Consider the following 17,708-nt stretch of genomic DNA (forward strand, 5'->3'; position numbering starts at 1 on the left):
GATCTTGTTCAGTCAGTCATATGATCACCTATATGATCAATTAGGTATTTACAAGCAAAGTGTTTATGGCAATGCTAATCATCAAAGGTGAAGGGGGGGGGGCTAGGGAGAGTAGGAAAGGGCAATGTGCCTGCTTTATTTATTTTTTTCTTTCTCTTCCATATACAGAAGTGCTATCTCGCACAACCAAGTAACTTTTCCACCGTCAAATAATCATGACTTTCTTTTTCCCTTTTTTAACTACTAACCACCACCAGTAATCATCTGTGTAACCAAACAACTATTTGCAAACAAAGCCCATTACATGAAGTGCAAACTATCAAAAATAAGGGGGAGGTAGGGAGAGAAGGCAAGGGCTAAATCAAAACAGAGTTGGAGGGGAAAATAAAGCACCGTACTCCCTGCAGTGTAAGTCTGCTTTTTTAAATCATTTAACCTATTTTCCTAATCAACCTGTTCAGCGATGTTATTACACACCTCTGGAACAGGTGTAGTTTGAACCCGTGCCTCCCTGTCCAGGGGTAGGGACTCTACCATGTGCCACAAGAGGGCTCAGGTAGTGAGTCCCAGCTGGCAGGTCATTGGCTACCCAGAGAACTCCTACTCTGAGCTCCATAGGAAGATTAATTTGTGATTACCCATGGGCCTTAAAGGGGTTATCACATTCAATAATCTTTATCAATTAGTAATTTCAAATCTTGAGGCAATCTCGATTCCCTGCTACTTATTCCAACTAGTTGAGGGATATGTTCGTCTATTGCCACACATGTTCTGTCTTCATTCTCCATGCAGAAAGTTCTTCATCATGATCAAGTTCCATTTGCTGCAGTATTCATTCTCCATAAGGAAAGAGATTATGTTTGTCGGAAAGTGATTTGGGGTTATTTTCTCATTAATTTTCTGTCAAGAATCACGAATTAGAATTGCTTGGTTTTCTATGAATATTGTATGCTGTGAGTAAATGACTGAACAATAGGACCAAAATGAACAATGCAATGGAATGGTAAGGAGGAAAAGTGCAGTTCTGAAGTAAAAAAAAGTAACTGATTGGAAAACAGTGTGAAAAATCAATTTAAACTCGAGTTTGGGCATTTTCCTTTTTTTATATTTCCCTTTTACTCATTGAATTTAGAGATTTCACTGCGTAATCTGTTCTATAACTGTTAGTTGGAATGTCTTGTGGCACAATTGGTCTGCCTGTGCCTCTCAGCTTGGAGCTCAGATTTGAGTCTTATCCCAAAACATAAGGTACATTCATAAGATATTCAAATAGGTTCCATCTGACATGTACCAGTGACAGGCAGTAAGAATGGGAGTGATTCCTGGTTGGCTATGGGGTCAAAAGAAGGCTTCACCATGTTTCTGCGTTGCTCCATGCAATATGCACATACAAGGGCATGTCTGTACTTGGGATGTGAACTGTAACAAGCAGGTGGCTTATTTATTTGCACTCACTTTTAATCTATTAAAACTTGATTATGAAAATATGTTACATATATTCTTGTTCTTATATGGAGGAGTGCCCAGCGTGTTCTTTTTTGAGCGAATGCTTCACATATTTGTTAATTTCCAGTTGTTCCATGAAGATGTGACAGTTCAATTTACATTTGCAGATATTGTGTGGAGATGTGACAGTTCCATTTACTGGAACATTTTCAGAAAATAGCTTGATGTTATAGTTACCATTTTTCACTACTCAGGAAATCTTGATTTAACCAGTATGTCAAAATCTTTTAGAAATCTATTATTGAATTGATGGCACTTTTTCATGTTGATTTCTTTGCTTTTCCTACCAACAATATATTTTTCAAATAGCTTAGTTCCATTTGTTTTAAACCCAAATTATATATGCTGCACTTGGAAATGTTATGGTGTGCAATAAACACATAAATACTAGAGTGATTGAAATCAAGCTGAGTGCAAGTGTGAAAGGCAAGTATTTCCTTGGAACTTTCTCTTCATCTCTGAATGCAATTTGAATGTGTCTTATGTATTGGTGATATGGTGGTGTATTGTTTTGTCGTGTGCCCAATACATTTTTAAAACAGCAATTATGCTAGAAATTCATTCAAGATAAACAAATTTTAAGCATGGAAAACCAGCTTGAAGTATTATGTTAAAAATGAATATTCCAAGCCAATATCACAACCATTATATTTATGCCGAGTTGAAATAGTATATTGAAGTTTTAAAATTTAATTTCTGCAGTCTGCCACTGAGTGATTTTCCTAATCCATACTACACTGTAGTTTTTCAAAAGAAGGCCAAATGCTTTCCCAAAGCAGACTGAGTCTGATAGCATTCTTGTGAGAACATAAAATAAAGAATTGATGTATATTTTCTGCTGTATAGTAAAAGCAATATTGAGAATTATTCAAATATCCCCACCAGAAAGGTGGTCGAGAACCTTAGCATTAAATCATTTCACTATCATTTCCCGGACTGCAGCCTGAATCAGTTACACGTCTTATTGCAAAGTAAAATTGCAATTGTCCTACCAGTCCATAGGGGTGTTCTCTTGTAAGAGAAAGATGACTGATGGTGGTTCAACCCAAGGGTCACTATGCCTCAGGTGAAGGGAGAGGTTGAGAAGGAGAGTTCTTCATGGTAGTCTCAGCCAGGAAAAGAATTGAACTCCACTGTTGGCATCATTGCATTACAAACCAGCTGTCCAGCCAACTAAGCTAACCAACATCATAATTAGCCATGGGTGAGATCCCTGAAGACTGGGGGTAAGCGAATTTTGTGCCCTTATTCAAGAAGGGCTGCAAAGAAAAACATTGGAACTGTAGACCAATAAGTCTAACATCTGTAGTAGGTAAGTTACTTAAGAAGATTGAGAGATAAGATATACATTCGTTTGGAAATACAGCATTTGATTAGGAATAGTCAGCATGGCTTTGTTGCGTGGGAGATCATGTCTCACAAACTTGATTGAGTTTTTTGAAGAAGTAACAAAGAAGATTGATGAGGGCAGAGCAGTAGATGTGATCTATATGGACTTCAATAAGGCGTTCGACAAGGTTCCCCATGGGAGACTGATTAGCAAGGTTAGATCCCATGGAATACAGGGAGAACTAGCCATTTGGATACAGAACTGGCTCAAAGGTAGAAGACAGAGGGTGGTGGTGGAGGGTTGTTTTTCAGACTGGAGGCCTGTGACCAGTGGAGTGGAACAAGGATCGATGCTGGGCCCTGTACTTTTTGACATTTACATAAATGATTTGGATGTGAGCATAAAAAGTACAGTTAGTAAGTTTGCAGATGACACCAAAATTGGAGGTGAAGTCAACAGCGAAGAGGGTTATCTCAGATTATAACAGGATCTGGACCAGATGGGCCAATGGGCTGAGAAGTGGCAGATGGAGTTTAATTCAGATAAATGCGAGGTGCTGCATTTTGGAAAAGCAAATCTTAGCAGGACTTATACACTTAATGGTAAGGTCCTAGGGAGTGTTGCTGAACAAAGAGACCTTGGAGTGCAGGTTCATAGCTCCTTGAAAGTGGAGTTGCAGGTAGATAGGATAGTGAAGAAGGCGTTTGGTATGCTTTCCTTTACTGGTCAGAGTATTGAGTACAGGAGTTGGAATATTGCATGCAATTCTGGTCTCCTTCCTATCGGAAAGATGTTGTGAAACTTGAAAGGGTTCAGAAAAGATTTACAAGGATGTTGCCAGGGCTGGAGGATTTGAGCTACAGGGAGAGGCTAAACAGGCTTGGGGCTGTTTTCCCTGGAGTGTCGGAGGCTGAGGGGTGAACTTATAGAGGTTTATAAAATCATGAGGGGCATAGATAGGATAAATAGGCAAAATCTTTTCTCTGGAGTCGGAGTCCAGAACTAGAGGGCATAGGTTTAGGGTGAGAGGGGAAAGATATAAAAGAGACCTAAGGGGCAACTTTGTCACACAGTGGGTGGTACGTGTATGGAATGAGCTGCCAGTGGAAGTGGTGGAGGCTGGTACAGTTGCAACATTTAAGAGGCATTTGGATGGGTATATGAATAGGAAGGGTTTGGGGGGATATGGGCCGGGTGCTGGCAGGTGGGACTAGATTGGGTTGGGATGTCTGGTCAGCATGGACGGGTTGGACCGAAGGGTCTGTTTCCATGCTGTACATCTCTATGACTCTATGACCAGGAAAGTTGATGAGAGCAGGGCGGTAGACATCGTCTGTATGGATTTCAGTAAGGCATTTGAAAAGCTTCCACATGGCAGGCTGTTCTGGAAGGTTGGATTGCATGGAATCCAGGAGAAGCTGGCAAATTGGATACACAATTGGCTTGATGGTAGGAAGCAGAGGGTATTAGTGGAAGAAAGCTTGTTCGGACTGAAGGCCGGTGACTCGTGGTGTGCCTCAGGTCGGCGCTGGGTCCATTGCTATTTGTTATCTATATCAGTGATTTGGGTGAGAATGTACAAGGCATGATAAGGAAGTTTGCAGATGACACTAAAATAGGTGATATTGTGGACAGTGAGGAAAGTTATTCGAAATTGCAGCAGGACTTTGACCAGCTGGGCCAGTACATCTTCCCTCACAGTTGCTCTTGACCAATGAGTCTTAACCAACTTTATAAGTTCTCAGTCCATCATACTATAGTTCTTACAAGCAGGCTAAGGTCCCTGGAGAAGAAAGATTGGGAAACAAATCTGAGAAATGGCAAATGGAGTTCAATGTAGATAAGTGTAAGGTTTTGCATTTTGGAAAGTCAAATCAAGGTAGGAGTATCATGGCAAATGGTAGGGCCTTAAAGAATATGGATCTTGGACTTCAGGTGCATAGTTTCTTAAAAGTGGAATCACAGGTAGATAGGGCAGTGAAGAAGGGTTTTGGTGCACTGGCCTTCACCAGTAAGGGCATTGAGTATAGAAGCTGCGAAGTTATGTTGCAGTTGTACAGGACGTTGGTGAGGCTGCACTTGGAGTATTGCGTTCAGTTTTGGTCACCTTGCTATAGGAAGGATGTTAATGAGTTTTGAGAAGATTTGCAACTCAGGTTGAGGTTCTGGATGTAGGTTTGCTCGCTGAGCTGAAAGGTTCATTTTCAGACATTTTATCATCATACTAGGTAATATTTTCAGTGAGCCTCAAGATGAAACCCTGACGGTGTATCCCGCTTTCTATGTGTGTTTGAGTTTCCTTGGTTTGGTGGTATAATTTCCTGTGGTGATGTCATGTCCTATGGTGATGTTATTTCCTGTTCCTTTTCTCAAGGAATGGTAAATGGGATCCAAGTCAACGTGTTTGTTGATAGTGTTCCAGTTGGAATGCCATGTTTCTCGGAGTTCTTGTGCATGTCTCTGTCCGGCTTGTCCTAGGAAGGATGTGCTGTCCCAGTCGAAGTTGTGCGGTGTGTGATGGCTTGTTGAAATAATGTTCTAATGCAGCTTCGTTTGTGGACGTTGGGATGATTGCTTCTGTCGTTCAATATTTGGTCTGTATGTCTTGTTTTCCTGTAGACACTGGTTTGGAGTTCCCCATTGGCTGTTTGCTCTACTGCAGCATCGAGGAATGGCTGTTTGTTGTTGTTTTCCTCCTTTTTAGTGAATTTTATGCCAATAAGGATATTATTGATGGTCTTTTCACACGCTGAAGCACAAAGGAACTATGAAGTGCAGAGGAAAATCACCTATATAGTGTATTCAAAAAGAACAGATACCCAATGTACACAGTCCGCCAATTTCTCAGCCACCAATCCAAACAAGCACACAAAACACGTCCAGAAACCCTAGCCACTCTCCCCTACATCAAAGATATCACGGAAATGACGACAGATTTCTCAGACCTCTTGGCATCATGGGAACCCATAAATCACCCACCACACTAAAACAGCAGCTAATGAATTTCAAAGACCCTATACAGACAACAAGCAAAACTAATGTCATTTACAAAATGCCATGCAAGATAACAAACACTACCTTGGACAAACAGGGAGAAAACTAGCCACCAGGATACATGAACATGAACTAGCCACAAAGACAAGACCCACTCTTACTCGTATCCTTACATACGGATGAGGAAGGATACCCCTTCAACTGGAACAGCACATCCATCCTAGGACAAGCCAAACAGAGACACGCACGAGAATTCCTAGAAGCATGCATTCCAACCAGAACTCTATCAACAAACACATTGATTTGGATACCATTTACCATGCCCGAGAAAAAGAACATGAAATGAAATCACCACAGGAAATGATGTAACCACAGGAAATGACATCTCTAACCCAAGGAAACCCAAACACTTAAATAGAAAGCGAGCTATACCACCAGTACTTTATCCGGTCTCTTTTATATCTTTCCCCTCTCACCCTAAACCTATGCCCTCTAGCTCTGGACTCCCAGACCCCAGGGAAAATACTTTGTCTATTTACCCAATCCATGCCCCTCACAATTTTGTAAACCTCTGAGGTCACCCTTAAGCCTCCAACGCTCCAGGGAAAACAGCCCCAGGCTGTTCAGCCTCTCCCTATAGCTCAAATCCTCCAACCCTGGCAACATTGTTGTAAATCCTTTCTGAACCCTTTCAAGTTTCACAACATCCTTCCAATAAGAAGGAAACCAGAATTGCACGCAATATTCCAACAGTAGCCTAACCAATGTCCTGTACAGCCGCAATATGACCTCCCAACTCCAGGACTCAATACTCAGACCAATAAAAGAAAGCATACCAAATACCATCTTCACTATCCTATCTACCTGCGACTCCAGTTTCAAGGAGCTATGAAGCTGCACTCCATGGACTTTTTGTTCAGCAACACTCCCTGGGACCTTACCATTCAGTGTATAAATCCTGCTACGATTTGCTTTCCCAAAATGCAGCACCTTGCACTTACCTGAATTAAACTCCATCTGCCACTTCTCAGCCCATTGGCCCATCTAGTCCAGATCCTGTTGTAATCTGTAGTAACCTTCTTCACTGTCCACCACACCTCCAATTTTGGTGTCATCTGCAAACTTACTAACTGTACCTCTTCTACTCGTATCCAAATCATTTATGTAAATGACAAATGTCCAAAGTTTTTCTATATCTCATTTTGAATGTTTTGAGGAATAAATATCAGCAGATCTAGTGACAGACTGCTCAAGGGCAGTGCACTAGGAGCAGATGTCAGGCTTGTTCATCGCCTTCTGACTGCTTTCCCAAACTCTGTCATCAACAACTGGTTGCAAGTCTACACACCAATCAGCTACTTGTTACCAGCCGAATGTTATTTGCACACCATCTCCTGGTACTAATTTATCTGCAATTAATCTTCTAATGGTTGACAAACAAATGTAAGCAGTACTTCCAATAAGTGCTTAAAACTTGCTATTAAAGTGTGCAGTAATCCCTTCCACAATCCTTGTTTGAACTACATTTTTCCCATTTCAATCTACAATCCATAAACTGGATCTAAAAAAAAAATGATATTGTCTTTACATGGTACACAAGTCATGTCATGCACTGGGCCCAGTGATATCCCCACTGGGCCCAAATACATTTCAGTCCATTGATCAAAATGAAATAGACAATGAGCTCCCAATACAAAATATGTTGGTCATTGGACATTGGCAATCTTGGATAAAGAGGAATCAGAGTCTGGGGAGGCAGTCAGATGGCTATGTACAAGCCTGACATCTGCCCCTGGTGGACTGCTCTTGAGGAGTTTGTCACTGGATCTGCTAATATCTATTCCTCAAAACATTAAAAATAAGTAGCTGTTTGGTGTGTGGAGTTGCAACCACTTGTTGATGACAAAGACCTTATGCCTCCTAATGACTCTTTTTGGCTGTCAACTGTCTGAACAGCTTTTTGGTGTCCAGTGAGAAGGGCAGAGGCCTTTGGACCACTGAAAGGGAGGATGTGCCCTTTTCTCTGCAGTTTAAAAAAACACACACAGTCTCCACAAAGCCAGTTTATTTTTGCTCACTGTTGCTTTTAACCAGTGAGTCAGAGACTTTATAAGTTCACCATTCTATGGTTCTTGTAAGCAAGTTCAAGTCCTTGGAGAAGAAAGATTGCAAAACAAGTCCTGGTAATACAGAAGGATCATCTCCATAACCCTGGTGACAGGACCATTGAACTGCCTTCCCAGTTTTACCCTCGACTATTGACACCTAGTATTGGTAGACATTACATGTCTACAGTTAATAGTTGTTAACCTGTAGCTAGGTTCTGTTTATATAACTGGTAAAAAGTCATTTTTGTAAACCACAGAAACCTAGGCCATACTTTCTGACAACCCAGATCTAAAAAGATGGGTAAATTGGAAAGTTTTGCATACTTTTACAAAAGTTAAAGATTTTATCATGGTTCCAGGAATAACGGAGCTTGATTTCCAGGGCACTATCCCCATCCTGGGTGACCCCAGCAAGTAAGAAATTGTAATACTAGAAATATGTGCAAGATCAAGACCAAGCAACCTAATTTAGATACATAATATTCATGCCCATCTGAAAATTAACTTGGAGACTTGGTATTGCTAAAATATAATTTTTAATTATCTGATATTTTAAATGTTAGAACTGTACTTTTTTTATTAATAGTATGGATAGTCACAATACTGGAGCTATAAATTTGGATCTTTTTTCTTTGTATCTTGTTACTAATGTGTGTTTATTTTCCAAAACTACTTGCTACTGATCTTACAGATAGCTGTCCACAAAGATCCAGTGATCACACTGGATCTTTCCTGACTTTGCTTTAATTTGAATGTCAGTTTAAGAGAATTTATGTTTTTCAGCAGCAGTGATATCATCTAGTCAATTACAGAAAAGAATTCTCAGACAGCAAACCAGAAAGCAAAAACACATTTTACAGACAATGTTTACATGAACGTAAATACCCATGGAAGCTCATATAACCATAATATATTTTTTTTTGCCTCATGGAAAAAATTGAAACTCCACAAATATAAAATGTTTTTTTTTTCTGTGACTAGCTATTCAGTTAGTAATTATGAACTTAGTTCATTATTTAAAAACTCGGCTGAGTTAAATTCAATATAATGTATTCTTTGAAGACATTTTAAACAGACTAGTCATATAAAAGTGGAAGTTCACATCTATTCAAGTGATTCCTGAAGATTTCTTATCTGTGGGAATTCAATAGAGCAACTTGGGGAGGAACAGGGAATGACAGACAGCAGTTTTTGTATTTCATATTTATTTGCACATGTGCAAAGACCCAAATATGCTGTCAGTTTCACAGTTGTAATGATAGCAAATGCTGGGTTTTTGCAACGTATTGAAAGTTCTCTTATTTTCCTGTGCTCCTTACATGGATATTGATTCCCTGCTGCATTTTGTCAGAAGTAGTACTTTTCGATTGTAATTGCTAAATTAGAGGAGGGCAAAGGACGCATGGGAATTTAATAGAAATAAGGTTTATAATTAAATCAATCCGAAATTACACTACAGCGTTAAAGTAGTTCTTCTGTCATGTGATGGTTGCGTTCTTGTACAACCCCGTGTTATAGAAGAATCACGTGTTAGAAACAACGTTTAAAGTGTTGGTGATGTAATCGCGTTACTGCCAACACATTTTTAAAAAGTTTGTGCTTTAGAAAGTGTCACCCAATTCATCAGTTGCATTATAGTGAATTTGTTTTAACGAAACACGTGTTATAGCAGAATGACCTAACATAGAACAGATACCATTACCCGGCAGATCTAATCTTCCTACATCTTGATTTCTACTTTGCGCTGCTTCTTGAGTAATATGGGCAGTTGGGGTAGTGATGTGACAGCGAGCATCGATTAAATCAGATTTTTAATTTTTCTGCGGATTGTATAGTGTGCGATTTAAAATCGTTCTCACACGAAACATTGTCTCAGACCGACAGGACATGAGAAGGATTTACCTGGAAAAATATCCACATTTATGATGGATTCTGGACGGTAGTATTTCATACTTGCGTTTCTGTCAGCTAACCTGTTTGGGCACTTGCCTGTGCTATGATGCATGCCAGTCAACAACATTCACAGTGAATAGGCACAACTGCAGTATTTGGATTGCACAAAGTTGTTCAGCTATAAATAAATTATTTACAATTGTGTTTCCATTTCTGAGTATTTTGTGGCATGTTTTGTAAATTCATAGGGATTTTGCTATATTCAAAATAGCTTATTAAAACTAGCTTCTTATCAGAATTATCTGATATTATCATAATGATAAAATATGGGCTATTAACATTTTAATTTAATTACCTAATTTTAGTATCTGAGACTTTAATGTATTGGAATGTTCCCAAATAAGCAAAAAAAGGGACTTAAAGTGGCCACAGTAATCACCTGACCAAAGATTAAGCCAGGCATCATAAAACCATCATAATATCTCGTCTGAAATGAGAATAGTATTTTTATGAAGAGATAGAAACTAGTTTGTATCAAAGAGGTCTAACTCCTGTTTGATTTACATCATTATGAAGCATTCACATTTTGGACATACCAAAAAAGATAACACTCTGTGACTATCTGGCCTGGAGACAATGTACCCAGACCTGTGAATAAATATTTAAGCTGTATTTCAGGCAACAGCATTTGCAGGTTTGATCAGATGTTTATGAGACTGGAACTGGAGAAATCGCTCTCTGGAAAAACAAAACCTGGTGGCAAAGCTATCTGAAGAAACATCTAAACACCAAGAACGCAAAGATATCCGCAAGATTCATGGCTGCAGTTCATCCAAGACACCACTGACCAATCGTGGTCTTTGGTTAATACCTTATGCTTTCAGGAAATCCTATGGAATTAAACTGCATACTCATTTTTTTTTCTTCCTTTTGTAATGAACACTATCCCCTTTTTTTAACTAAGTACATGTACTTGCGTGTGCGTGTTTGATGCTGCATCCTTATTATGTTTTCTTCCTCTGAGTTAGCAAGTTAAAAAAAATTGCCCTTTCACTCCAAGAAGCTTTTCTAATTGGCTTTTTATAAAATGTTTTTGGTGAACTAGCTTCACTTTAATTGGACAGATGAATAACTGCATTATAAAAATAATTTAAAATATTTTGTCACAGCTGAGTAGGGAAGTTGAAAAGAAACAAGCAGATTTACCTCTCCACATCTGGTTGTAACAATGTCAACCGCCCTTTGCTCGAGAAACAAATGGTTGCTGAAAGGAGAGACGCGTTGCCAAAGCTTTTTATCTTCGATTCATTAGGGCAAGCATCAGAATGGAAAATTTCAGATTATCACAACAATTTATACTGCAGAAGAAAAAGGTTTCATGCTGAACCTGATTGGCTGAGGCATTGACATGGAGAAAGCACCAGAGAATCAGAAACTTGATATCCCCTGTTCAGTGCTTAACACCTTCAATTTCGTTCATTGTAACTTCCCCTGTCCCCATCTCCTTACCAACTTCCTAATACTGCTTGGAGGTTGATTGGGGACCAAAGCATGCAAGGGGAATTATAAAAAGAAGCCATAGGGAGGTGGGAGTAGAGTCTGAAGTGTTCAGGGATGCTATTGGATTGGAGGGGTGAACTAGAATTTGAAGCTGAAAAGACTGAAGGCAGACAGCACCGTTATAATCTGGATTAGTGGTGCTGGAAGAGCACAGCAGTTCAGGCAGCATCCGAGGAGCAGTAAAATCGACGTTTCGGACAAAAGCCTTCACAGATATAATCTGTCATGTTGAAAGGTTCTTGCTTCAATGGAGTTGCACCTTGCTGCTGGGCCACCTCAAAAACCTAACTGATGCATTGATGCTACAGCCAGGAGAGCAATTCCTCTTATAGTCCATGAGAAACTTTCAAATGCAGTCTTTGGTGTATGTCTCCACTTTACAACTGACTGTGAAGTTGGGCTGTTGTACATATAGTCTATCAAAACTTTCCATCTCCCTCAACTTTAATTGAAACTATTTAAACACAATTCTTGAAGTATTTTTGTTGCTTGCTTTTCCCTTTTCTTTTGGAAAGCTTTTATGTTGGTTTGTAGTAGACTTCGTTTGTTTTGTTTTTGCCCACATTCTATTTTGCCCGACTTATTCGATGTTTTCATACTCATTATGAAAGATATGAGGTCATTCTTTTTAAGAATCATGTTGTTTGTGAAGCCATTTGTGATATTTTTAAAGATTAATTTTCTTCTGCTGCTTTCATTTAAGGGATTAATTGTCAATGTTCATGCAGCTATTTTTGTTTATCTTTTATATCAGGGATTAAGCTTAGTTATGACTGCTCTTTCACATTAATCCTTTGTTTTCTTTCCATGACTGGTGTGATATTTAATTTATTTTAGACTGTCTTTACTCCATTTTGGCATGTATTTGGGCTTTTACGTTGTTCATTAAATAGCCTGACAAATAATCAGTAGTAAATTTTTCAATAACCCTTTTTTCATGAACAGTAGTTATTTAGTTCCTATATTTTGATACAGTTGCATTAGATGATAAATGATTAAGGAACACTGCTACTTTTTCTTTACACCATTTAATGAACTCTGTTCCCATTCCTTTTTTAAGGTATGAATTTTGACCAATATCCGTTCAGTTTGCATTTTAGATCTCTAAAAAGAATGTGGTATGAGATTAGGGAAAGAGTAGCAAATTGATTTAAAACTAGTTTGAAGGAGAAACAGAAGTAAACTACAATTTCTGAGTGGTTGAAGTGGTGTGAAAGGATACTTTTATCAAAGCATTATTTCACGGGACTGCTTTTGTTCCCTGGAAACATTTACCAATTTGGATTGTGTGCTGGTGGGAATGGTGCCCAGATTTGAAGCTGAGACTAAAACAAGATCCAGTTGCTTTTCAATTAATTTATTTCACTGGAATATCTAGATAACTTTTATTTTATCATTTATTCTTATTTGAACTCATTTGCTTTTATTTCTGATACCCTAAATATATTAGCTGACAGCTTTCATGCATCATGCAAAAGTATACACACAGAACTGGAAGCCAAAAAATCTCAGATTTAGGAATGGTAAATAAATCATTCTCAAAATTGATTTCATTTAACATACATGAGGACTCAAATAATTAGGTGAACACAGGAGGCATGGGAAAACACTGGTGGATAAAATTAGGGAAAATCCCAAGATTTTCTCCAAGTATATTAAGAGAAAAGTGATAAGTGCTGGAAAGTGCTATTAGTGTAGACATGTTGGTGCAGGCTTGATGGGCGAAAGGACCTCATCTATCGTGTATAACTCCACAATAACCATTTAGGTGTTTCATGTTTCTCGTCTGAAAAAAAATTCCAATTTATTTACCAAATTATTTGCTCTTTCCATGCTTTTTCACTTTATATTCAGCTTTGTATCTATCAGGAAGTTAGTTGTACCTTGAGTTCAAAGAAAGATTGTATACAAATCTAATGTTACCTGAAGAAATAAGCAAAATGTGAAATGATGATAAGTGTATCTAAAGTTATGTAATCAATGTAGGCAGCAATTTTAAAAAAAAATGTTTTGGTGTATATCATTATAGTATTAATTATAGTGAAACATCACAGCAAGCATCACAGGCTAATCTTAATTTAAAAAAAAGGAAATGTAAAACATGTCAAAGCAGCTAATGAAAAAAAACATTTGATGAAGTAGAGGAACTATTAACTTATTTGTTGAGACTATTTCATATCACTGGGGTGCAACATATATGTAGCTTGGTTCCCATTCACTTCCCAGTTCCAATTGTGACATATTCTCCTGGGAGAGGTTTTTTAAAAAAAGACAGAAACTCTTCTGTCATTTCAGGAGAATTAGAAAAAAGCTCAAGGAGGTTTTTTTTTCCCCAAATACTCAAGGACAATCAGACAAGTTTTTAATGTGAATTGCTTCCTGTAAAAAATACAAAATTTAGCTCAATGTTCCATGAGAACTTTGTTTGTTTAAATGAAAATGGGCACCACTAGCCAAGCTAGTATGTATTTTCCATCCCTAATTGCTGAGAGAAGGTAGTGGTGAACTACCTCCTTGAACTGTTGCGGTTCTTGGGGTGTTAGGAAGAGAGTTCCCGGATTTTGACCCAGTGACAATGAAGGAATAATTATGTAGTTCAAAGTCAGGAATGCTGGTCAGCTGTTTAGCTCTGTTCATAGCTATACATCTAACTATATGCTTGCAGTGGGATGTCCTTCAACACAATGAACAATATTTATACAGAACATTCCATGACCTCAGGATGTCCAAAGTGCCTTACAACCAATAAGGTCCTTTTGAAGTATAGCCACCTCTGTAATAGAGAGAAATATGGGAATCACTTTAAACATATAGTCCCATAAGGAGCATTATGATGATGACCATTTCATCTGTATTAGACATTAGTTTAATCTTAATTAGATTAGACTGCCTGCTCTCCTTTATATAACAGCGTACAATTAAACAATTCACTGGATAAGGGGATTGCTCAATCTTCCTCTCTATCATTAATTGGGGAGCCCAAAATGTCAGAAAAATGACAACGCCGATATATTTGCATGCATCTTCAGCCATAAGTCTTATATTGATTATCCGTCTTGGCCTCATCCTGAAGTCCCCAACATCACACATGTCATTCTTCAGCCAGTTTGATTCGCTCCCCATGACATCAAGAAATTGCTGAAGCAACTGGATGATGTAAAAGCTGTTGGCCCTGACAATATTCCGGAATAGGAACTCGCAAAACCTTTTGCCAAGCTGTTCAAGTAAACTGGCATCTATCTTGCAATGTAAACAGTTGCCCAGGTATAGTCTTAGCACAAAAGGCAGGAGAAATCCAACCTGAGCGGTTAGCACCCCACCAGTTCACTCTCAACCATTAACTAAGGACTGGAAGCTTTAAGTGACTGTGTGCTTTCAAACAGCCTTACTTGACAACAGCCTGTTTGCTCTTTTTCACTTTGCTGCAAGTGCAACTTGGTCCTGGCCTCATTAAAGCCTTAATCCAAGCTCAGGCAAAAAAGCTGAACTCCAGAGATAAGGCGATTGTGTTTGCCCTTGACATCAAGGCAGTGGATGTAGATTTGCTTGCTGAGTTGGAAGGTTCAGTTTTAGATGTTTTGTCACCATGCTTGATAACGTCATCGGTGAGCCTCTGAATGAAGCACTGGTGGTATGGCCTGCTTTTTATTTGTGTTTAGGTGTCCTTGGGTTGGTGATGTAATTTCCTGTTCTTTTTCTCAGGGGTGGTAAATTGTGTTTGTTGATAAGAGTTCCAGTTGGAATGCCATGCTTCTTGCATGTGTCTCTGTTTGGCTTGTCCAAGGATGGATGTCTTGTCCCAGTCAAAGTGGTGTCCTTCCTCATTTGTATGTAAGGATACTAGTGAGAGTGGTCATGTCTTTTTTGTGGCTAGTTAATGTTCATGTATCCTGGTGGCTAGTTTTCTGCCTGTTTGTCCAATGTAGCATTTGTTTCCTTGCAAGGCATTTTGTAAATGACATTAGTTTTGCTTGTTGTCTGTATAGGGTCTTTCAAGTACATAAGCTGCTGTTTTAGTGCATTGGTGGGTTTGTGGGCTACCATGATGCCAAGAGGTCTGAGTAGTCTGACAGTCACTTCTGAGATGTCTTTTATGTAGGGGAGAGTGGCTAGGGGTTCTGGATGTGTTTTATCTGCTTGTTCGGGTTTGTTGCAGAGAAATTGGCGGACTGTGTTTGTTGGGTACCCGTTCTTTTTGAATACATCCAGTACCTCAACCTGAGCTACAAATCTTCTCAAAACTCACTATCAGGGCAGTATTTGATTGAGTATGGCAACAAAGAGCTCGAGCAAAACTGGGGTCAGTTGAAGGGATGAGGAAAACATTCCATTGATTGATGTCATACTTAGAACAAAGGAAGATGGTTGTGATTGTTGAAGGTCAGTCATCATAGCTGCAGGGCATCACTGCAGGAGTCCCTCAGGGTAGTATCTTAGGTCCAACCAATTTGCAACTGCTTTATTGCTGACCTTCTCTCCATCATGAAGGCAGAAGTGGGGATGTTTAATGCTGATTGTAACTCTGATATTGAAGCAATCCATGTTTGTGTGCGGCAAGATCTCGACAACATACAGGGTTCTCACTTGGGAGCATAGTGATTTAAAGTAACCAGTCTGGAATCATAAATTGGGAAAACATGCCTAGTTGAAACAACTGACAAATTGCAAGTAATATTCACATCACAAAGTGCCAGGTAACCACCATCTCCAGGAAGAGAGAATTTGCCCTTTGACATTCAATGAAATTGTTGTTGCTAAATCTCTCACTAGCAACATCCTTGGGCCTCTAAATGACTAGAACTTGAACTGAACCAACAATGTAAATGGGGTAGCTGCAAGAACAGGTCAGATGCTGTTAATTCTATGGTGAGAAACTGATCTTATGTCTCCCAAATGCCTGTCCATCAACTGCAAGTTCTCATCCAAGTCAAATATTGTCATGATTTGAAACTATATTGCTATTCTTTCATTGTCATTAGATTAAAGTCTTAGAACTCCTTAACAGCATTGTAGGTGTTCCTACACCTGAAGAACTGTAGTGATTCAAGAATGCAACTAACCACCACCTCTGGGGCAACTAGAAGTGAGCTATAAATGCTGTCCTTGCCAGCAACATCCACATTGCATGGATCAGTCCAGAGAAAGACAAATAAAATTCCACATGCTGTAACTCTAAAACAAAATGATAGAAATGATCAGCAGGGTGTAAATTGGTCTGCCAATTTATTCTTGCTGCTTTATATTGCTGCAAAGGATGACATTCACTCCCGAGTATCATCTAAACTGAAGAAAACAGTTATTTACTTGCCAGTTCTTTCTCCGGATTAACTTCATAAGTGTTGCAAATGTTATCGGTTCAAAATGTAATTGTTAAAATAAACTAGGGGACCACATTAAATACCCAGTTCACCATTTTTATTCTCAAATTTCATCTAGTACCTGTTAGCTTATAAGTCCCTCAACTGCTATTGCTCCTAGTAGATTTATTGATATTACTGCAGTATAATTCTACTATGCATCATTAGTATCTACATAACATCAATGTATGTCTGTTGAATTATCTCACTTATTTTTGTTTCTTTTCAGTAAAATCAACTGTTCTCAACTACCAGAGTCCTGCGACGGGTCTTTTCCCCACCAAAACAGTTGGTGATTGTAATTATGCCAAAGTTCGAGATTGCCTTTATTGTGCTGCCAGTGCATGGGCTGTAGCACTGGCTTATAGGTAAGTGCATTCCTTGTGGATATCTATAGTACACTACCAAGAGATTTTTGAATGCAAATGTTTTTAGAAGATTTGTGTCTGCAGAGCTTGGTAGTTAATAAATTGCAATGTGAAGTGTAAAGGTTTGCATTTCCCTAGATTGATGTGACAATTCATTTATAATACTAAAGCAAACAATATCGAATACAAACTAATTTTTCTGCATTGGATAGATGTTGTTTTGTTTTGGATAGAGTCCATTTCCCTCCTCCGCCCTTGAAGCCCGCCCCTCCAATTGCCACCAGGATAGAACCCCACTGGTCCTCACCTACCACTCCACCAACCTCCAGATACATCATATCATCCTTCGTCATTTCCACCACCTCCAAACATACCCCACCACCAAGGACATATTTCCCTCCCCTCCTCTATCAGCATTCCGGAAAGACCACTCCCTCCGCGACTCCCTCGTCAGGTCCACACACCCCACCAACCCAACCTCCACTCCCAGCACCTTCCCCTGCAACCGCAAAAAATGCAAAACTTGCGCCGACACCTCCCCCCTCACTTCCCTTCAAGGCCCCAAGGGATCCTTCCATATCCATCACAAATT

The 17,708-nt window shown here is 39.1% G+C and overlaps 1 protein-coding gene across 3 annotated transcripts in view; it reads left to right on the plus strand.

The window, feature by feature from the left end:
• Positions 1 to 17,708, plus strand: part of phkb (phosphorylase kinase, beta) — a 263,395-nt gene that overhangs the window by 15,221 nt on the left and 230,466 nt on the right. For all 3 annotated transcript variants that reach the window (XM_043706917.1, XM_043706918.1, XM_043706919.1), the window contains exon 4: positions 16,978 to 17,116. In XM_043706917.1, the coding sequence (XP_043562852.1) occupies positions 16,978 to 17,116 (139 nt within the window). The remainder of the gene's footprint in view (positions 1 to 16,977; positions 17,117 to 17,708) is intronic.

Source organism: Chiloscyllium plagiosum, chromosome 17 (assembly GCF_004010195.1).
Source record: "Chiloscyllium plagiosum isolate BGI_BamShark_2017 chromosome 17, ASM401019v2, whole genome shotgun sequence".
Taxonomy (NCBI): Eukaryota; Metazoa; Chordata; class Chondrichthyes; order Orectolobiformes; family Hemiscylliidae; genus Chiloscyllium; species Chiloscyllium plagiosum.